This window comes from Vanessa cardui, chromosome 6 (genome assembly GCF_905220365.1).
Source record: "Vanessa cardui chromosome 6, ilVanCard2.1, whole genome shotgun sequence".
Classification (NCBI taxonomy): Eukaryota; Metazoa; Arthropoda; class Insecta; order Lepidoptera; family Nymphalidae; genus Vanessa; species Vanessa cardui.
The window spans coordinates 4,260,766-4,285,389 of record NC_061128.1 but is presented as its reverse complement, the minus strand read 5'-3'; the positions used below and the strand labels follow the sequence as shown (position 1 = coordinate 4,285,389).

General features: G+C 31.0%; 2 protein-coding genes and 1 long non-coding RNA gene across 5 annotated transcripts in view; 2 read left to right on the top strand and 1 right to left on the bottom strand.

Moving 5' to 3' along the window:
- LOC124530726 (dedicator of cytokinesis protein 3) overlaps positions 1-5,244 on the bottom strand; it is a 58,153-nt gene extending 52,909 nt beyond the window's left edge. Inside the window, exons 1-3 of the mRNA XM_047104985.1 lie at positions 5,042-5,244; positions 3,958-4,041; positions 1,548-1,741 (exon numbers count right to left, since the gene is read on the bottom strand). Of these exons, the coding sequence (XP_046960941.1) occupies positions 1,548-1,741; positions 3,958-4,041; positions 5,042-5,078 (315 nt within the window). The 5' untranslated portion in view covers positions 5,079-5,244. The remainder of the gene's footprint in view (positions 1-1,547; positions 1,742-3,957; positions 4,042-5,041) is intronic.
- A 738-nt stretch (positions 5,245-5,982) lies between these two features.
- Positions 5,983-6,891, top strand: LOC124530379. The gene is made up of 2 exons (XR_006966467.1): positions 5,983-6,330; positions 6,645-6,891. It is a non-coding gene; the product is annotated as an uncharacterized LOC124530379 (long non-coding RNA).
- A 3,647-nt stretch (positions 6,892-10,538) lies between these two features.
- Positions 10,539-24,624, top strand: part of LOC124530594 (rho GTPase-activating protein 100F) — a 40,661-nt gene continuing 26,575 nt past the window's right edge. For all 3 annotated transcript variants that reach the window (XM_047104824.1, XM_047104823.1, XM_047104825.1), the window contains exon 1: positions 10,539-10,722. In XM_047104824.1, coding sequence (XP_046960780.1) covers positions 10,636-10,722 — 87 coding nt within the window. In that variant the 5' untranslated portion in view covers positions 10,539-10,635. The remainder of the gene's footprint in view (positions 10,723-24,624) is intronic.

Here is a 24,624-nt window from a genome sequence, read left to right as displayed (position 1 = left end):
ACTTGCTTACAAATCTCTTCATAAGGAGAGGACGCTATACTTAATATGTATTATCTATAAAAACAAAGAAAAACTTCAATGAAAATATACATTAGAATTGTAAGGAAATAAGTACCGAATATCATGACATGCAATCCTCGACATAAATGTTTAGCAACATTGTCAGCAAAGGCGCTTACGTTCAACTAATCCCGACTTTTTATTAAGCATATCGTCTGTTACACTAATCTTTTGTTAGACATGTTTATACATGGTTCATTGATTTACGCGAAACAGATACGATATATGTTAAAATAGTTTCATTGGAATCTCGTGTCTAGACTTCATATTAACTGAACAATAACATCCCCTTTCAGTATTATGATTTACGATGTACTGTGAGTCGAGATGGCCCAGTGGTTAGAACGCGTGCATCTTAACCGATGATTGCGTGTTCAAACCCAGGTAAGCACCGCTGATTTATGTGCTTAATTTACTTTATAATTCATCTCGTGTTCAGCGGTGAAGGAAAACATCGTGAGGAAACCTGCATGTGACAAATTTCATAGAAATTCTGCCACATGTGTATTCCACCAGCCCGCATTGGAGCAGCGTGGTGGAATATGTTCATAACCTTCTCCTCAAAGGGAGAGGAGGCCTTTTGCCAAGCAGTGGGAATTTACAGGCTGTTGTTGCTGATGTACTGCATTTTATCAATATACATTATCTTTTTCATACAAAATAATTACTTTTAAATTGTTCACGACCTTCTACTGAGCATAAAAACAACGCAATAGTTACTTCCTTATCCTCGGAAGAATAATGTTCTGTATGATTGAGATCAATGTGACTGACAGACTTAAAACAAGACAGTTATTTCAACCTGCATTATTTAAACGTCATAGTATGATTCAGACGCTAATGAACAAAGAAATTACGTAGCTATACTGAGTGTAATAAGTAGAAGAGATTTAACGCTAACAGATACAATTTAAAACACTTATCTATACATATAATAAAATTGGAGTGTCTGTTTGTAACATTAAAATAGCCATTTTTTACTCAATACATATGTATTTATACACGGTACGTATACCAAAATAACATTTTTATAATTTTTTAAATCTGTCTGTCTATGTTTTTATGGTATAGGTTGGCGAACGAGCTTATGGGCCACCTGATGGTAAGTGGTCACCATCACCCATAGACAATGACGCTGTAAGAAATATTAACTATTCCTTACACCGTCAATGTGCAACAATCTTGGGAACTAAGTAGTTACACTGGCTTACTCACCCTTCAAACCGGAACACAACAATACTGAGTACTGTTATTTGGCGGTACAATAACTGGTGAGTGGGTGGTACCTACCAAAACGGGCTTGCACAAAGCCCTACCACCAAGTGAACTACTACTACGGCTGGACCGATTTTGACGGGACTTTCAATGGCAGATAACTGATATAATAGGGATGTAACTTAGGCTACAATAATATTCTTTTGTTTCTCAAAGGCGTACAAGATCGCGGGCAAATCTAGTATAATATACAATTACTGATCGATACTTACCACATACAGCTTCTTCCAAAGACGAGCCCATTCTCTCAATACGCAGGCGATTTCACGGACTAGAGGATCATCTTTGAATTCTGCGATCGCTGAAGCACCGGTCCCTTTTTCGGTGCATGGTCGGATGGAAACAACGCATGCCGGAAATATACCCCAAGCTGATCTATTTTTTGTACTGAAGCCTCGAAACCAAGCTGCAAATATGTAAAACAAACAACCATTATATGTATTATATTATTATATTATTGTTATATATTAATTATTATTATACGGCCACCCAGACCTGTTCCATTTCGACCTTGATTATCATTTACATCATTACATTTACAGAATAAATCCGCACATACAGACAAGTTACAATAAATTCAGTCTAATGAATGTCAGGAAAACAATGTAGTTTTCTTTGTAAAGTACTGAGTTAAAGACTGTAATTAGACCGTTTTCATCATAGTTCCAACAAAATCATTTATAATTGAACAAAATCTGCTAAAGAAACTCATCGTTTACGTACAACAAAATCCCTATAGGACAGATATACAGCTGTCTGTACGCAAACTACCACAAACGTTTTTCTCAAACGGTTTTTACCAAAGTATGGAGTAATCTATCGCGAAGGTATAGGTGTATGTAATGTATATGCATGTCGCTAATTAATACGACGTATTGAAATATACTAGGTAAGCTGTTACAAATACTCAACAGCCACACCGGAGATACCGCAGAGTGACTTTGTTCAATCATCATGCTAACGACAATCTTTTAAGAAGCTCTAATATGAATATTTATTGACGAGTGAGAAATCAGATGACTTCGTTGCTTCTGTACGAAATCAAATGTTAGGGGTAGTCGTTACCGTTTTAATGGCGGAATTGAATAATCAATATTTCCCGTTACACGCAATCAAAAACAAGACAAGTTATAATTATACTGACTTATTTTTAAGTCCATTGACCTTATTCAATTTGACTTATTGGCGAATCAAATTACCAAATCAATGATTTCTTACATTCTAATTTAGACATTGTTAAATTTCATTTTATAACAATAAGTTAATGCTAAAAAGTTAATTGAAACACTTAATAAGCTGTTACAGATTGGTTCTCCTCTCAATCATATATTCCACACTCATAATTTAAATAAATAAAAAATAATTACAATATATTCTTGTATTTTAAAATTTAATTAAAATCAAATAGCAGATTCTTTAATATTACTTTTAGGGAACGACTCGGCGGCGGTTACAGCGGAAGTAAGCAATTTAGTTATAAAATGACAGCTAAGATAACTCCAAGAAGGATTGCAACAGGCCCATCTAAATTGATAAATTTGTTATCAATATTTGGACACAGTCAAGAAATGTGAACTTGAGCTCTCACAGTTTTTGCAATTGAAATAAGAATTTATTTAATAAATAAACTTAATTTTTATATATACCAAAATATCATTTGTTTTTGGCTGTCTGTCTGTCTGTCTGTCTATTTGTTCTGGCTAATCTCTGCATATACTGGCAGATAACTGATATAATAAGGAATAAGGGGGTTACAATAATTTTTTTATTGTTAAATTCAAATGTGCAGAAGGTCACGGGCACAGCTAGTAGCTGTTATAAAATTGAAATATTATTAAAATAAGTTGTGTTTTATTCATTTAATTTCAAAATGACCTAGATCCCTATACAGTCTACGCCCACATTAAAAATATTATTAAGCATACAGATAGATGAATTGAGATATTCAAGAGTAACATTAAGGATTTATTTCTTCAACTATTTTTTTTTTATGGTATAGGTTGGCGGATGAGCATATAGGCCACCTGATGGTAAGTGGTCACCATTACCCATAGACAATGATGCTGAAGAAATATTAACTATTTCTTAAATTGTCAATGCTCCACTAACCTTGAGAACTAAGATATTATGTCCCTTGTGCCTGTAGTTACACTGGCTCACTCACCCTTCAAACCGAAACACAACAATACTGAGTATTATTGTTTGGTGGTAAATTAACTGATGAGTGGGTGGCATTAACCCAGACGGGCTTGCACAAAGCCCTACTACCAAGAATGATGAGTAAAGATTAATAAACAACTTGACATTGAATTAATCTAGTCTCTTTCCTATAAGTATCTTTCACAGTCTCTTATGAAACAAGAAAAAATATATAAATAGTCTGGCCAACTGGCCAGTAATTCTAAAATTATGGTTGTATAATCCCCCACACTTGTTTGGAGATTAGATCTCATCTATAAATTATAGGCTAATATGATAAGCTATCACATTATAAAAAAAACATATAAATATCTATAAGTTCTTATTTTTAATTTTATTGGATAGTTACAGTTCTAAAACCAGACAATTTATTATTCAATTGTATTTATACATTTTTTATAAGAAATCTATGTTCTATTTTACCTCCATGCTCTTCCAATATTTGAACTGTTTCTCCGATCTCAAGTGGCAACCCCGAACGAACATCTCCCTTCCAGTTGTAAACAGCTAAAACAAAGTAACCAATAAAAATAAACAGTGTGTTACATTTATTTAGAGAACACATGAGTCATTTAAAATATCCAAAGACTATAATTATATAAGAACTTGTGATTCAGAATGCACTGATGCTTAACTACATAGAATACATGCACTTATGAATAATTTATTTATTAAATTATTATCTATATCTTAAAATATAATATAACATTAAGTGAGAGAGAGAGGTAAAGATAACTAAAGGATTGAATTATTTAGTTCAGAAACTAATTATATGGTATTTTATTAACTTTAAAAATATTATGTGAAAAAACTTTTGTTTTGATTAGTGTGTACTAACAATTTACACCAAACATAACATAGACAGTTGAATTGAGTAAAAAATATAATTATAATTCCATTACATGTTTTTATTCAATTTAATGTTATCTTTGTATAATAAAAAATTAACTATGACTATAATTACAAATTAACAAACAAGGAAATTTTTATTGAGCAAAATTGTATTTGTTTTTTTTTTTATTTAATAATTCAAATATTTAATTTTACATATATACACCGTCAATGTTTAATATTGAATACATTAAATTTATAAGTATTTCATTATTAGTTTTCAAATAATGTAAATGTGTTTCATCAATTATTAACTAAATTCAATAAAATATCTATTTCTAACACTTATTAATTAAATGAAACAAAGAAAAAATCTTGTCTACTTATAGTTAAGTGCATATTCATAATAATTACATATTCGATATATTATGTATTTGTTTATATGTATACATAATAATGTAAGGAAGTATACAGTATACATGCAGGTTTATTTAATTTTTTTTATAAGAAAAGACATATTAGGATATATATAGGAAACATTATATGGATATAGATTTATTTTTTGAGAATATTAGCATCGGAAATAATTTATTATAAATTCATAACATGTATTTACGTTTCCTGTAATTGTGCAGGATGTATTGATGATTGAATTGAATCTAAACGTCAAACTTACCGACAGCCAATTTCGGAGATTTCGTAGGAATCCACATTTTACAATGTTTTCTAACCGAATATACGAAATCGGTTGTAAAATTATCACTAAACCATTATATTATCTTGAATAAAAATAAACCACAATTTTCATTATGAATCTGCGACCAAATAACTTTTGTTTTTAGCCTGCGTAAAGATTTAAACTGGCTTGGAATCATAGGTTTTAGGTTTACTTGCAATGTTGCTGTACGATAACACATTATATAACTTTAGAACAAATTTAATGGTCAATATAAATATTTAGCGTGATTTGAAAAACAATATCAACTCATTTTTGATTTTCTTAAAAATGAAATCATTTTTATTTGGGTTGAAAAAATAAAAATGTCTTCTTTATTCTGGAAAAATAATATAAAGTAAATACTATTGAGAATTTTAGAATATTGTGATCTGTAGAAATTTTTATTTCCTGATTTTGATGGCATTAAAATGCTTTCCTTGTTTTCAATTTCATTTTATAAGATAAAAACAAATCTTAGTTTCTTTTCGTTTCACGTGATTCTATTCTTTATGGTGTTTTTTTCAAGATAGTAGCACTTTTTCCTCCGCGTGACAAGCTTTGTTGTAGTCAATGATATTATTCATGTACATAAAAATAAGAAATGAAATAAAAAAATGCAAAATTAATGACTTTCATTAAATTATACAGTTTATCTTCAACCATCTGTGAATTTCAAAATATTCAGAGCTATTTTCAATAATTAGGTACCGGAATCACTTCAGGAAGTTGTCCATTATTCCTAATTGCAATGTATATCTGATTTAATTTTAGACGTGGATCTAAATTGTATAAAGAGTAATATATGAGTAATATAAAATTATCATTTGTTTATTAATTGTGTATGGCAGCCCCATTAAATGACACAAAATTTAAATTTGACGTAAAATTTGTCACTTTCCGTCATAATGTTGTTGATGTTCATGTTTCATGTTTATATTTAATAACTTACTTAAACCTGAACATTTTATATCGAACAAGTAAAAAGTTTCATTACCTGCTTGATATATTGTTATTTTACAAAAATATCTGAACTCAATGTTACAAAAAGTGTAAATAGAAAAATAATATCTAATATGTCGGACGATTTCATTCCTTTAAATCAAAGCACTCCAGTTCAAAACAAATGGCAGGAGAGGAATCAACAGCATAGTGGCTATCAAAATAATTGGCAACAAAAGAATCATAGACGTCGTGGTCACAATCAAAAACAATGGTCACATAATTCTCAACACAGTAGTAGTTTTGGGGTAAGTTATAATGATATTTTTTAAATTACTTGCCATGTATTGAAATTTTCATATTTCAAGATGTTTCTTCGAATAGGTTTCTTTAGTCCAAGAATAAGAACAATAGTATCCTTAATTTTATCACAATGCTTATTAACAGTGTTAGCTAAATGTTATTTTTTTACCAGTTAATGTGTTCTTATAAACTTTGTGTCAGTGATATATACTGAAACATCTTGCAGTAACTTACATTACATAAAAATTATTAATAATTACAATATAGGTATGTTAAGTTATAATCACTAATATTTTATTTTTTGTTTTTGTTTTTGTAGAGTGACTGCAACAGTAGCTATGGTAGAGAAAACAAAACTGGTATTGACGCCTATTTACATCCTTCTATGTTGAAAGATCCTTGGGCACACTTAAGACAGAGGATGCAGTGACAGGAAGAATGATAATGTTATGTTATTCTCCAACATAATATCAATCATCAAGTGATTGATTTAAGTGTAATTGATATTGTAATTATTGTTGTTAAATAAAATTTAGTCAAAATGTTACGATAATTTTTGACATCTACAAAAAACCTTTTAATTATTTCCCATTTAATTATACTATAAACCCATTCTAAGCATTTATTTTTATACAATAAATATGGATACCTTAATAGTAGTCACTAAGTAGGCTCATTTAAAGAAAATTAATTTGTTCATATACATCTTAATAAAAGAGTTTTTTAAATTATTTCACTTATTATTTAATATTTGGTATGATGCATTATGTGATTTTTTGATAAAAAAGAAGTTGTAACTAATACTAGCAAAGAAAAAAAGGTTCTATTTAAAATCTGATACAAATGGGTTTGTGGTCAGTACGATTAGGTTCTTATATTCATAAATAATTATTTTGCAAAAGGTACCTTAAATAAGGTATCTTTAAAAAAAGAAACCAATTAAAAATTTAAAAAATGTTACATTTTACTAAGTTGCATTTCAAAGAAGAATAGAGTGTTGTAATAAACTTGATAGGATGGTTATAACTTTTTTTCTTATGTGAAGAAATCCTATTTTTTAATCCTTTTTATGGCAACTTTATTGGAATTGCAATTATCTACAAAGTGGGGATTGGTCAATATTAGGGATTCTATTTAACTGTGTTTGTTACACATTTTCATGAATGTCTCTTCAATTTTATATTTTCATCTAATTCTAATGAACTTTAAGAGATATACATATGTATAAAATGATATTTGTATGAAACAAATACTTCTTTAAAAAAGTTTTATAATGTTAATCTTTTCAATAACATTGAAGCAACATTTACAATTTTTATACATTTTAAATTGCCAATGTTTGTATACTAATATCTTATCTGAAAACTAGATAACTTATTCTTGTAACTTAGAATGTGTAGGTATTATGAAAGGCTGATGATTTTCGTATTTTTTTGTTTAAAACTGCCACACTTACCTTATAAGAGTGTATACTGAAAATATCTGAATATTTTGTAGTTTCCTACTCTGACTTTTCTACATTTGAGTTCTTTACTTTGGAAATATTCAATATAGAAGTACGTAGTATGTATGTACTTATTATTTAAGTACCATTTATTAAAAATCCTTTGTTTACAGTTTACATAACTTGTGTCTTTTTTTCGTAAAGATCTTTCGATCCAAAGTGAAAATATATAAACCTTACCTATATGCAAAACACTCTTTAGATATACCTATACCCAGTGGCGTAGCGTAGGGCCAGATGGTTCAGTGCATTAAGGCTCCGGAGTTCAGGAGGCCCTCTAAAATAAACCTTAAGCTTATGAAGCTAGAAAATCATGACCCTGCGCACAAGATTTCTTATTTAGTCTCTATGAGTTAAAGAGGGATGTAAAAGAGGGGGTGAGGGTATTCTTTTTCATGCCCTTCCTCACCTAGCTATGCCACTGTCTATAGCTACACTTATATGTATAATTATATACTAAACTACTACTACTACACTATACTATAATTGTATACTAAACTACTACTACTACTATACTAAACAATATTTCATTTCCTTAAATTCGTTGCTAAATCTACCCATCAAGGCTAAGAAGTACCTAATCTCGGATCTTGACTATAATAAAACAAAATAAATTTAAATGAAGTGAAGATATCGGTCATATCTCAACTCTACGTTTGTATGCTACGCTATACTTATGCATTGTATACGAGTAAGTATAGTCACTTATAATGAAAATTACTCAATTATAAATAAACTTCAAATAATTTAATATACAGATATTTTCAATTCGAAAGTTTATTTTTGAGATCAATAATTTTTAAATTTACAATATTCGTTTAGGTCTTACCCGTCTGATATATATGGATCTTTTGACACTAATATCTGTAAAGAAAGCCTTAGGATTCTTTTGAACCCGATAAAGACTTGGATAGTTTCCAGTGACCGAATTTGTGAGGACTAAAATATATAGGGCAGTTTAATGTAAGGCTTATTTAAGCATAAAGGAAGGTAAGTTATATACATTTGCTATAATTTAATAAGAATTATAATAATTTTATGTTATGTTATTTAGTTATTTATTTTGACTGGTATCACGTAAAGTTCATAGATAGCTGATATTTCTTAATAGGGGTATTATACAAACCTACATCAATATTTTGTGTTACCGTCAATAATTTACATATAATTGAATATTGTTAAAAAAAGCACTGAATGTGCAACAGTATTTAATTTAAAATTACTCATTTACATAACCATCTTCTGTCTTATAATAAAAATAAAGAAAATAATGAAAAATGTATTCGCGGGTTGGAAATACTGTGAGCAGTAAATCATGTGCTCGGCAATGGGACATCTAATAACATTTCAATCTAAATCTTTAGATATGCAAGCGTATTATATTATAAATTTGCCATCTTATATCTATATATATGTATAGAAAATGAGGAAAGTGCTTCCTTGACACAAATTAAAATTTGCCAATTGAATGAAATACTTTAAAAAAGATTTAGTACCTACAAGGTATGTTTGTTGTGACTTTTATGCTATCACAAATCGTTTTCAGCAAGTCATCGCTTCTGAAGAAACGAAAATAAAAACAATTTACTAAATTGCCCTAATCAATTCTTGCGGGGAACTCCACGCGATTTCGAAATTAAGAACTACTTTCAGAGGTCCTGCATATTTGAATATTTGAAAGTGCTGAAACATCAATACTACATCTTTGCAAGTTTCCAATTAATTTTTTATAAGTTAAATTAAACTTCATATTCAGTTTGACAAAATTTAATGACGTAGGCGGGTTTTTCAAATTAATATTCCGTTAGGTTAATTACGATAATTGGCTACGCAACTTGACATGCATTATGTATTCCCCCTTTAATTGGCTCAATTGCCTGATGTGTCAATTTTGACGCGTGCAAGTACGTCCAAAAGGGTCGTTGAATTTCCATTAAATTACCAAAACGGGAAAGTGGACGCAGGAGCGTTCCAGGACTTTGCGATCCTCCCTGTGCGGTTTTGTCGGCTCTTTTGTGTGGTTGCCGGAAGTTATACCTTCCCGGCTGTGGCTTATTATCATCCTAACAATGTATTAACTTCTGGCCCTTTTAATTATGTACCTACAACTACATTTTACAAAAAAATCTTTATTACTCGAATCCTCTGAAGTTTTTGAAATTATAATAATTTAAAGTAAATAATATACTTATACTTAATAAAAATAGTCTTATACAACTATACTTATAACTCTCAATGTCTAAATCGATGGGAAATGTGATATTTGTGAAATTTTAATAAAATATTTGGATTCTTATTCAAAGCATTACACGTTTACTTGACGTTACGTAGGTACGTAGTAATTAGCTTTCGTAGTAGTTCGTAGTAGCTTGCGTATTCAATTGCTACTTTATTGCCAACGTCATTAATCGTACCAAATTGACCACCTGTTTATGTGCATTGAAACATGCACGGTCAAATAGATATTTATAAATTTAATTTGTTTCTTATCAATGGACGTCTAAAAACGATTAATAGGTCGTCTGGTTGCATCGCGGTCTAGCGGAAACGGCTCGCACCAAATAATCGCATCGATCGCCAAAAAACTAACCCACATACGCACTGGCAGCGTAGCCGGAATTATTAATCGTGAGGAGTAAGTGTGGGGGTGTCGGGTGGTGTAGGAAGGCGCAGGCGCGGACGTGCGGCGGGCACTCCGCGAGGAAGGCTCGCGCGCTCCGGCCGCGTACGAGGCGCGACCGCGACCGCGATGCGCGAGCTGCCGTCACCGCGGCCGCTCCCGCAAGCGCCGCGCTAACCTGTACCGATGCAGTGGCGAAAACTAACCAGGTTGAAATCTTCGCCGGGCGGACAGTCGCGCGCTCGGAGGATGCTCTGCTGCGGCCGCAGGAAGGTATGCGATTCGATCGATAACGCGCGCCGAAACCGTCGCCCCTCCCGGCCCGGACGCCGACGCCGTTCGACGACCCCGCTTGCTAAGGCCTCACTAACTCCTAGAGTCTGTGAATTATCCTGGACCTTTCCCTATCACCATAATGTCCATTTGCTATAGTATAACATAAATCTATGTGATAACGGCATTTCATTCTGAAATATAAAGTTGTTTAAATTCTGGTGATAGATTTTCTTGTCGTTGTATATACGAATATATATGTACATTTCCCATAGCTACATAGGTTATATTTATCTTATCAAACTACCGCGGTAGTTCTAAGTACGATAAGCAGAGCGCAAATTTTATTCCCCATGTAATCATACACCATTGTTGAGTCGCTTTAAATGTTTATTGTAGTATCATGTTTATTATCTGAAAACCTACGAGTTGCTATCGACTTGGTATAAACTTATAAGGCGGTTCGTATTTCCCTAACAGATTAACACTTCGAGTGAATGCACAGCATACGGTATATAACAAATTTCCGACGGTTAGTCACACTAATTTGACCTATACGTTCTAAAATGTTATAAAAATAGTAATAATTAAATATAATAGTAAAAGTAATTTCATTAGTCTTAATCGAGAAAGGGCGGTTGTCGATATCAAAAGAACTTATCTTTCGCCATCTTGTCGATATATTAACATGCGCCAAGGAAACGGCTCTTAAAATGAAGAAAATTTGATTTCAGCTACAATGTATAGAGTTAAACAACATTAGAGATCTATTAATGTGACAATACGGTTGATATTCGCCCAACTTTGTATTGCCATCTCTTACAGTTACAATAATGTATGTATGTGTTGCCATGATAATATAATTTTATAACATAATAGCACACAGCATAATTTACTTTATCTATTGTAATATGGGGGTGCAGAGCCCAGTACTGTATTTATACATGAAATACACACAGTATTATTACGGCGATCACATGTCAACATAGATTTACCGTTATATAATTAGCAATGAAACTATTTTTATAGATTTTTAAAATAAACAACTCTGTATTATGTATTAACACTGTATTTTGAAGCGTTTTATTATTGTTTTTATTAATAATAGGCAATAATGTAGGTCATTGGATCGCATTAGGGGAATAGCAATCGAAATACTTACCTACCTATTTTTGAACGCATTCGGCCTTTCACCTACTTATGAACCATTTATATTTAAATAATGTTTTTGTCGTATGAACCATAATTTTAATACATTCAGAGATTTATCATTTTTATTCATTTAAAAGTAAATAATGAATGTATGAAACATTCATATGCTTTGTTGATAATTACAGGCTTTAGAATAAAACTTAAATGTTACGTTTTTTAGAATATTATACAACAAAGTATTGCTATATGCAACGCAAAGACGAAAACGTACTTCATTTTATACATTTTTATGTAACATGTAACATTACTGATATTTACATAATACTTTGTTATAAAACATGTCAAACATGAAAGAAATGTTTTTTTTTTTAAAGTAATTTGAATAAATGTCTTGACCATGGAAAAAGTAGATAAAGCTAATAGATAAAAAAAATCTATAAATATTATGTGCATTTTTTTATGATTGCCATGCCGTCGCGGTGTTTTAAATACTTTCTTTATATGTTAAAGTTATGATTAAATATACAATAATGTATACTTATTCTGATTTTTTATTATTACAAAAGTAGGTCACGGTTAAATGACTGTTATATGCCCTCATTTCTTTTATATCAACAAAAGATGAAAAAACTGAATCGATTCAACTCGTTTCAAAAGAATGAAAAATTCTTTTACTATTTGTATAGTAGAGGAATGTTAGAGTCATTTATAATTTAAAATATGGTAAGAATACTATTGTTTTCTAAAATACAACAACATCATTTTATAAGTCTTTGAAAATATAATTAATTATACAAGACCGACGTTCGACGACGAAACATGTTTATATTTGTACATTGTTTGTAAAATTATTTCATAATCTAAAGTTAATCTTAAATAGCTTTAGGGAATTACATAATTATTTGTTTTTCGTTACATCATTTGTGTGGTAGCTAAAGTTATAAAAATAATTATTCATTTTAACATTTCAGAATATAGGTATATTTTTATTATTTGAGCTGAGATGGCCCAGTGGTTAGAACGCGTGCATCTTAACCGATGATTTCGGGCTCAAACCCAGTCAAGCACCACCATATATATGTATTTAAATTATGTTTATATATTTTCATCTCATGCTCGGCGGTGAAGGAAAACATCGTGAGGAAACTTGCATGTGTCTAATTTCATTGAAATTCTGCAACATGTGCATTCCACCAACCCGCATTGGAACAGCGTGGTAGAATATGTTCCAAACCCCTTTCCTTAATGGGAGAGGAGACCTTAGCCCGGCAGTGGGAAATTTACAGGCTGTTGTTACTTTACTACTACTTTTACTTTTATTATTTATTATTTTAGCCAGATGTTCGTTGATTAATGAAACAAAAAACCAGCGCTTATCAAACGTTGCACTATTACATATGATACTACAATTATGTTATATATACTTTTCGGTGTTTGCTCAATCCTCAAGAATTGATAGTACTTTGGTCAGTAGCCCAGCATGCCTCAAATATGTAAGTTTATGTTATAGAAGAAGATTGACCTTCTTTGCACTCATTGTCATTGGTTATATGAAGTAAGCGACATAAGTGTACTCCAAAATATAAACTTTTTTTAAATGTCGTGTACAATACATAAAGGGCAATTCATTTGATTAAATAATATAAATTTAAAAATCAATTTATATCCTGCATTTAGTCTTTGACCGTTGCACTTACGTAGCTTTTGCTGTCAAGTGGAAATTATTGCTTACGTATTAGATTATATTCTCAATTTTAGGTATATGTCTAAAAGATATAGGAGTTAAGTTATCCAGCCTGCAGTTGTTTTTATATATTGATAATTCCCATATTCGGCTTTCATCTTTTTCAAAGCTTGTAACTATATACTTGCGGTCGGTCCCGAGTTCGTGAGGGTAAAATTCAAACAAAGGCCCTTGAAGTTGTAATTTCCGAAAGTCCTTTTATTAGTAAGTGTCTACGTCACGATAGGAATGCTAAAAATCAAGTCAATTAGACCTATAGCTTCGAAAATATCTATATCTATCTCTTTTAATCCTCACTGTTACCAGGGCCGCATTTAGGGGAGGGCAACCGGGGCAACTGCCCTGGGGCCTCCACATTAGTGGGGGCCACATTTTTCAGCAAGTAAACAAATACCGAGATATAGTCAAATTATAATAATGTTATTATTTAATATTTTAAAAGTTAACGATACAAGTAAATTAATCATAGCTTAGTGATTGAAATGAAAAAGTAATTAATTCATGATAATATAATTATTAGGTTGTTCACGCTTCTTTTTGTTTAGGGTCGCTGCTTTGTGGCCCGGGGGCCTCCAGACCTTTAAATCCGACTCTGACTGTTACATATGTATATATAGATAGATAGATATATAGGTAGATGTAAAGTGTAATCTATCACATACGATTTAACAAATAAGGATAATCTTAAAATAAAAGCCTTTTCGAGTAAAGAACCTTAAAAAGTGACACCATGAACTGTAATAATTCATTCGTGTCGGAACAAAGTGCCTTAGTTACGAAAAGGGGGGTGGTTCGAGACTGGGAAATCGTAGTGTAATCACGGCCCGCTTGTTGAATTAGTAACGTATGATTGACCCATGATTTGAACTTTTCCATTTTTTCTATCGTCTTATTCATAAAGTGTATGGTTTTGTTTGTTTTTATTTATAAATCTTAGACAAATAGACTTTTTTGAGGTTATTTCGCGACATTGACGATTCATTTTCATGTATAATTTAAATTTACAATTATGTTCTTTATTTAGAATGAGGTAGTATAGTATATTATAAAGAAAATATTTATGTATGTGTATAAAATATTGAGTCTTTTCGAGGAAATAGGTTGTCTTTCTAGAATTATCATAAATGCACCATGAAGCCAGTGGTTAATACGAATGGGTTATGCAATTTACTAGTCAATTTTTTTATAGGGAAACGCTAATAATCGTTTTTAAAAAAATCTTAAACAGTGTTATACATAGATCGATTACTTATAATAATTTTAATTTTTTAATAAGTGTTATTAGTGTCTTACAAATTTGGTGTAGATTTTAAAAGATCTTGAAATTTATATAAAATTATGAAGATATTGTCTTCGGCTATGTTGATCTTACAAGTACATTAGAAGCCCTTATTTACAAAATAATCAATGTGACTTACATGAAAATTGTATTTCAATCGACTGAATACAAAAATTAAATTTACTTCCTATTTTTCTAAAATTAAATAGATATTAAAAACCTTGGAGCTCATTTTCATACTGGACATATGTGAATGATGAATGAGTTACTAGGTAGTATGCCGGTAATGAATAGAATTTACAATTCTTTTGCTTATTGAAGATACATTGTGGTAAGTGACGCATTGACGATGTGATCGTTTTTCCTTCTTGCAATGTATCTGAGCATCAGTGACCACTTATGTCGCTAAATTTTGCCTACCGAACGCTTCTTATATTTATCCAAATCGTATATAAGTTAAAGCAATACATGAAAGAGTTGAATAAAACCAACACTTGAGTATCTAAGTAGATTAACTGTCGATTATGAACTAAGGCTTCACTGTTTAGTGGAAGAAAGGACTTATTACAGAAATTGTGTAATACGCTTACTCGAGTCGCCAAATAAGATTTAACTATTCTGCAAAGTGCAATGTCATGTCCCAATAAAATCTTAAAGTAAAGTAACAGCCCGTAAATTTCCCACTGCTGGGCTAAGGCCTCCTCTCCTATTGAGGAGAGAGTTTGGAACACATTCCACCACGCTGTTCCAATGCGGGATGGTGGAATGCACATGTGGCAGAATTTAGATGAAATTAGACACATGCAGGTTTCCTCACGATGTTTTGCTTCACCGCCCAGCACGAGATGAATTATAAATACAATGAAGCACATATATATAGTGGTGCTTGCCTGGATTTGAACCCGAAATCGTCGGTTAAGATGCACGCGTACTAACCACTGGGCCATCTCAGCTCTTAAAATAAAATCTTAAAATGTTTTCATATTTACAAACAAATAATTCGTATAAAAATAAGAATTTGAAATGTCTGTAATATTTTTAATTTGATTATTTATCAGATTTCACTCTCACTCTTGAGTTGTTAAAGCATCATACAAAAAATAAATGTTGAAACATTACCGAAAATATATTTAAAAAACGTTAGAATAATCACGGAACATACCGCTTGCAATCCATATGGATTTAATCGAGGGGAAACGGCCTCCCCTACACAGGGCTCCACTATACAGGACCTATTCACCGTGAGTGAAGCATGCTGTATAAATATAACTGTTTAATTTTAATTATAGTACCTACTAATTTTATTTTTATTATTAAAATAACTACTATATTGATTAATATAGTAGTTATTTTTAATTTCGTTTGTTTACAATGATAATTAAAACTACAGTGTAATTAATTCTTATGTAAATAAGTGTTTTCTTTGTTGTGAGTTACTTATAATATTTTATGTTTGAGTGAATATTTTCAAGTCTTGAACCCACACATACGCCTTCGATTGATACATATTACATTATAGAGCTTTATATATTATTTAATATATAATTAACTAGCGGCCCGTCCTGGCTTCGCACGGGATATTTACAATATTTACAATATTTTTTTTTAAATATTTTTACCCCTTTTTTATATTTTTTGTTGCTTTTTTCCGACATGTTTAACAATTGTCGTTCTATTTCAACTTATTCACACAAAAATCTTAATAAATTAAACCTAAACATTCCCTACAAATGCCTCTATCTATTAGTGAAAATCCATTCAGTAGTTTTGGAGTATATTTCGAACATACACAGATAGACGTGGCCGGGGACTTTGTTTTATTCTATGTAGTGATACAACTAGATCACAAGGTCAAAGGTCATAACAGAATTCTAATTTTAAGTATAGTTATAATATATTTCTGATTTAAGCTCAGATACGGAGATTTTTATCGACTATAACATACAAGTAGTAATAAATTGCATTCGCATAAAGATATACATGCTGTAATCCCTTACTTCCATAGTCTCTTATAAAGGCAGTCTTACGTGACCGTAGAAAGATCAAGGGAGGGTTGTGTAATAACTAACCTCAAAACTCGTCCGTTCTTACCAATCAAAGTCAATATTCCAAAAAGATAATTTTTTTGATTGTAACCGTACAAGTGACCACAAAACTAACGCGACATAAAGGCATATTAACTCAAACATAACATGCCACTGAATAAAAGTTGAAAAGAGTATCATTCATAAAACATGTTAATCTCTTTATTAAACATGAACCCATGGATTTTCTACATCACAGATAGCTCGCACGCCGCGCATTAAATTAAGCTTTCGCCCACGTCTGACGTCATTCAATGTACTCTATGACAACATCATATAAAAGATTTTGTTCGGATAGACACTTTGAAATGTAATAAAGTGCACTGAAAGGTCTTAGTCGGTGTTTAATGGTCACAGAAATACTTTGGTCTAGTGAAGTACTGCTATTATCGTTATAATATCTATACATGTCGATACGCGAAGGCACTAATGTGCATTATATTTAACTTATAAATCTGATAAAGCATTTGGTCATGGTGAGGAATTTAAATTAAGAATAGACATAATTGATCAAATATCAAAATTATAATAAGAATTTGCATGTATAATATGCTTATATTAGAACAAATTTAAATTTATAGCTCGATTCTAAAAGGTTATATATTACAGCCGACCTAGTTTGCCGTAAATTGTGCTTTAAGTGACAATTTACATGTTCCTAAGGCTAGTAAGAAGTTCAAGATGGTGAGTGGCGACGTCTCGCTGACTTCGTAAAACTGAACACATTGACTTGTATATTTACCGCTATTTACATTATTTTAAAGAAAATCAAAACAAGATTGAAAATGTCGAATACATTAAAAATAGATGTTTTTTTATCAACAGCACAAAAGATTCTTATTTAAATAAATTTGCTTAGAACGAATTACAATGGAATTATTCGAAATATATTCGTAATACTTGTTTTTTTATTCCATGGTACTAAAAACAACAAAGAAGGTTAAACTTGTTTGTTCCATACAAAAGATGAAAGGGTCTTCTACAACAAAAATTATCAGAAGGTCTTGTTTCTTCGTAAAATTCGTATAATATTTTTTTTTAAAGAAAAAGTTATCGTTGTATAGATATTCATTTAAGGTAAGTCTGATTTAAATTTCAAGGTATTCTTTGAATATTGTTTTAATGTAAAAAGTAAAGTAACAGCCTGTAAATTTCCCACTGCCGGGCTAAGGCCTCCTCTTTCATTAAGGAGAGGGCTTGGAACATATTTCACCACGCTGTTCCAATGCGGATTGGTGGAATGCACATGTGGCAGAATTTCATTGAAATTAGACACATGCAGGTTTCCTCACGATGTTTTCCTTTACCGCTGAGCCCGACATGAATTATAAAGACAAATTAAGCACATATACATAGTGGTGCTTGCCTGAGTTTGAACCCGAAATTATCGATTAAGATGCACGCGTTCTAACCACTGGGTCATCTCAGCTCTTGTTTTAATGTCGTTTAACAATTTCATATGAAGTCTATGCTTCGCCGTTATAGTGTGGTCTAAGGTGTTACTAGCGCATAGTGAGTTCTTGCTTTCTCACTCTTTATGTCAGGAACATAGCTTTGTATGCCGTTTAGCGATAAAATCGAGGGCTGTAACTACTGCTTAGATTTCTACCATTGCTATTCAGTATTATTAAACAATGACTTTTGTGTCTAGCCGGTTTATATTGTTATACGAAACATTACACAACGGGTAAAAGAAGCCAAATAGACTCACGTCATCGCATATACTGTTTTTTTTTAACATGTCAAAATCTTTATTGGATACGGATACGATACTCAGAAGTTGAGAAACTCTCCCAATTTTTGAAGTTTTAAAGATTTTTATATTATTCCATTACCTAAGACCGAAGGCCTCCTAAAAAAAACTAAAATGTCTGCAACTATAAGATTACATGGAACATCTCATTTCGTGTCCATATTGGAAAGTCAATCATTGGAAGTTCATTAATTTATGGAAACTGCCATAAATACTAAAATGTCAAGTCAAAATAAAGCTTACATATTATTATTGATAGCAAAATATGTTTTTCCAATGATGTCAATTAAATTATAAATATATGTACGCACGTTTAAAATATTTCATTTAATCTTCATAATTTCTGACTATTTGAATGTTGAATTTTAGTCTGTCTTATACTATAATATATAATATTATATGGATATCTAGACTTAAAAATCACTTATTTATTGTTTCACCCTTATGGGCTTGATTTCCAAAAACTCTGTAATGATTGACTTTTACCTATAACACAGACGACAAAAGATAAATTTAAATATTTCTAACAATGTAACAAACTTTCATCCCCGATTTCACCCTCTTGGGTGATTAATTTTCATAAATGGTGTAACATCTGTCCTGTACAGAAGTTTAAACATTGATTCGCATAATTCGCTATCGACGCCCCAGAGGAACTATAACTGTATACTTTTTAAGTATAGTCTATCAGACTAAACGTATTTTATTGATTAAAATTTTATACTTAATAAAATCAAGCTATATAAGCAATATATATATATAAGCAATGAGTCGAGATGGCCCAGTGGTTCGAACGCGTGCATCTTAACCGATGATTGCGGGTTCAAACCCAGGCAAGCACCGCTGTTTCATGTGCTTAATTTGTCTTTATAATTCATCTCGTGCTCTGCGGTGAAGGAAAACATCGTGAGGAAACCTGCATGTGACAAATTTCATAGAAATTCTGCCACATGTGTATTCCACCAACCCGCATTGGAACAGCGTGGTGGAATATGTTCCAAACCTTCTCCTCAAAGGGAGAAGAGGCCTTTAGCCCAGCAGTGAGATTTTTACAGGCTGTTGTTGTTGTGGTTGTTGTTGTATATAAGCAATAACTTAACTGAGTATTAAGAAAATATCTAATTTCAATTTTTTCCATCCCTACTTATCTTGTTTAGAAGTACATACTGACAATCAAGCTTAAAAATATAAGTAATCGTAAATATGTAAAGTGTTTTGAACTCGCGACTTTCGTTTTCAATCTAAACGTTCAATCCACTGCGCTAACTCGCTTCGAACAGTGTAAACACAAGTATATAATATAGGTCTTAATAAACGCATATTAAATGTTTAGCGGTTAAGTTAAAGCTGACGAAAACTACATGTCTAAGTTTTGAGACATGTACAGTAACCGCAGAGCCGCGGAGCACTTACTTCCATTCTCATTACAAGTTTCCATGCCCGTTTGTTGTACATACTAGTGTATGCACGCAACTAAATTTAAATTTATTGTTAATTATCCTTTAAACGAATATATAAATCGTCTCTATTTTTTAATATACTTTTGTATTTATATAAAATCCATTTAAATGAAAGTGTAAGAAACATTTGAAATTTCATAACGCTACTAATTTAAAAACGTACCCTATGTATGTTAATTTTTATTATATTGGTTGAGTTTATGTCTAATTATAACAAACCGTCTAATTGTTTGATAAAGATTTAGTAATAAACGCCCAAACATACAAAGTATATATATGTGTACGTCTTACATACAAATATATACGCAATAAATATTTTTCAATGTCTGACACCACACAGTCTAGGTCTGCTGGTCAATAAACATGAAAGTATACAAATATATCTTTTCAAGACCTCTTACAGTTTTAATTTGTATTGATGCATTATTATTAATTAACACGAAAAGTTAAATAATGAATTACCAAAATGTTAATATTACTGTGTATGTTATATAGTTTATAATATATGAAATTAAAGCATATAACTACTCTAAACCTACATAAATTTTATTATTTCGATATTTCATATCATATAATGACGAAACAATAATCAAGTAATGGATTAAAATTTAATATGGTACGATAGTAAACTGGTTTCGTTTAAGTATTACGATTTTCGTAGACAGCTACGTAAATACCGTAGCGGCGAGCTACGAACTTTGATTGGTAATTTTAAAACAAATGTGCACTTTGCTATTGAATGCATAATTATATTAAATATCTATATATTTTTTGGCAATTTTTAAAATAGATTAATACACGTTCACGCTGTTAATAGCTATTTGAGGGTGGCACTAGCTTTTGTGCCATTTAACCTTTGTATAAAGCGCCTATCATGCTGTGAACTCCAGCCATCTAAACTGAATACGATAGATCCCAATATAAAATCATATTTCATTTCTAAACAAAGCATAAAGTTTTGTATATTAATATTACTTTAATGCATTAGATAAAAATCTAGTTGCTTTGTAATTATTAATATGAAGATGACCTGGGGTAGAAACAACATAGTTGCTGGACATTAATAATAAATATTGAATATATTGTGTACATCCGCACTTAAAGATAAAACTTATTATGTTTATTAAAATAATATAATGAAATAAAATCGAAATACAATTGACTAAATATAGTAAATAATTTTGTGAACATTGCTTGTCGTTCGATGCTAATGGTCTGATAATTGCATGTAATTGTATTTGTTCTTATATTTTCAAAGGTCACTGATTTGATTCATCGATAAGGCTTGATGGGTTTTAGTATCATAATAGACGTAGGGTAATAACATTTAGATGTAGCAATATCATATTTCCATAACCAAATTATATTTAACATGAAATCCAAAGGATTACTATTTCAAAGTAAGAGAATAATAGCGATTTTTTTAAATGTTCTTCGAAAATTCGACGGCGTTGTTCAGCCCCGCTTTAAAATGTTATATGTTTATGGCTTTAAGCGCTTTATCGCTTTGATGATAGAGTTTCATTCTTAGAAGGTTCGGGTGCTCCACTTTTGAATCGTTCGCTCTTCACTCTAGTGCTCTTTAGAGTTCGAGTTGGCGCCAAATTTTAGGTCTACGCTTCTCATTAGGCATTGCACAGAGAAAGGCAAAAGGAGGCAATCGGGAGAGGGGTGCGTCTATACTAAGATGAGCGTTTTGTTTTATCTCGCTGTGTACGTAGTCTGTACCTGTTCAGCTTTTATCAAGCGTTCGAGCGTTTGGGCGTGTCACTTTGTGATATTAACATTCCGTAACTGATTTGAATATTTACCTTAATAACGAAAGACATTTTACTGAATATTATATTAGTGTTTTTTTATTTGTGAAATAATGATTTTTTTTTCTGCAAATTAATATTCGAGCATGTTATGTAATATAAAACGCACGGAAATTCAGTGCGTAACTTTAAAAAGAATCGTTGAAGGTCCCTAATGAAATTTAAATAATTTGAAAAAATCAGTACAAAAAGCTTATAATCTTTCCCAGCCTGTAAATGTCTCATGGCTGGGCAAAACCTCTCTTTGTTGATAAACTTACTCACGTCCGCTTTATTGCAGTTCTCTGAAAACATTTATGGTAGCCACACACAGGCACACTCACGATATTCCACCGCTTCGAAATAAATTAAAACCACAAATCAAGCTTATAATCACCTTAAAAAAATCATAGGTTGTAAAAATAACTGAACAAATATTTAGAGAACAAGATGAAATCCTTGAAAATATCGTTTCAACTTTAGATTATTATTAATGCATTTGCATCTCAATCCTGGTAATGGAAAATCTCAAAACATCGCTTTGAAGAGTATTTAAAAATTCAAACTGACGTCAATCGTTTTCCTTCTACCCTCATAACGGAAGATAAACACTTAAGTCGGAAATATCTTTTAATATCTCGTTTCGAAGTTGAAACGTTTTTCGTGACTCTTTTCTGATTTAAGTTTAATAGTAAATATAATTATAAAGTTTGTATTCATGTAAAAAAATAAAGAATATTCTTATAGATATGTAAGTGTGGTATTTTATACAAGAACTAATTAACTTTTCTGTGGTCCATGCGGTCAGTCGTCACTCGGGCTTAGATAAAACTCGCGATGCTTTTGTATTTTCAAAGACAAAAATCGTTTTTCAAAATAGAAGTGTTACACTTGCTTATTTAGTCAAAAATCTATCACCGGTTCGGAAATTCACACCTGTCTGAGAACAACCGGCGAAAGAATCTCAGCGGGATTTTCTTTTTAATTTCATTTTAGGACTAGGTACGGATTACATGACCAATAACAATAAATATATTTTTATTATTTGAAATAGGTTGGAAGCGATCATCTCATTTCCAGATGTTGTTTAATTTTATTCTTAAGTTTATCAAAAGATTATAGTTGACTGTATCATTCTTTTCATTTAATTGCAATTATATATAAATAAATATATTAAAATGAATATTTTTTTGGTAAAGCAATGGCATGCGTATTTATTTTGTCACAGTATAAGATTTTGACAAGTTGGTATGTTAATATGGGCGGAAAATATGGAAAGTTATTACAAAGTATATGACTCGATAACTTTAGAAGTCTTTAATAATACAGAAATAAAAACCGTTGTTGTTGTTGTTTTATGGTGAAAAAGTGTTTATTTTAGAAAAAAAAATTTATTTGCAAATATATAATAAGTTGTTGGAAATTGGGCAGGATGTAAAAAAACAGATAGATTTCTAACTTCATATTCACTTGTATAGAAAATATTTGAGTTTCTGTTGTCGGATATTTTTAAGTGTCTTTTTAAAACCGTAATTATCAGTTATTTTGACTTCTATACGAAATAAATAAATTTGAACTTGTATAGCTTACTGTCCTTTATTAATATTTTGTAAAAACTTTAAGTGTAACACACATATTTAAAGTTCATTATATTACTTGTTACTATTTATAAAATTATATAAATAATATTAATATAAGTTACCTTGTTAAGTGCACGCCTCGAGGTCAATTTTATAAGGATACTGAGTTTATAAGGAAGATGACAGCGCTTAATGTCAGCGTTTCGCTTATCCTGTAATTACGTAATAATGTTATGGCGCCCTACGCCAGCATGATTTATCATTCCAATTATAGAGAACGAATCATACAATAATAAAACACGTATATGTCGTTTAAGTACTGAAAGTAAAAATTGAATACTGAAAGGAACTCACTAATTTAATATAAACTTTACATATACTTTTTTTTTCTATTTATATGGCTTGTAAACGTATATTAATTAACAATGATTATTGATATTTCAAAAAAAATATTTGCAAAATGACTTATTATATTTGATTGAAAAATGATGTAGAAATTTTTAATATTTCTTACATTACAAATGTTTATATGCTTACATTCAATCGGCTCATTCATGTTTTCTATCACAAATAAATAGAAAAAACAATTTGAATATGCATCATTCTTGAATTTCCTTTGTTTTAATATGTATATTTGATGGTATTTGAGGGTTTGTCATCCATTCTAATAAATGACCATTTATATATTGTGACATAATAATATTTTGTATCAATCTTTCTTTACAATTTAAGCATATTGAATATTTTTTTTCCATCGACATCTCTTGACAAAACGCAGGTTTTAAATTTTTTTTTTGTGTAGTCACAGTTGTACAGTCATGTGATTCTTAAATATTTCCCTCACTGTCAATTTAAAATCGATTAAAAGTGTTTTGGACGTGGACCAGCGATTTTCATTAAGGCAAGGAAACTTTAAGTAGGCGGGGCTGACGTCTCGAACCGACGCTGTAGGCGGCCCTAATGAGCTACGACAGCCTACAACGCAAATAGTACTTTATTTACTACACAATTAAGTTGATTTTGCATCGCAAATCTATTTGAATAACCATTTTCC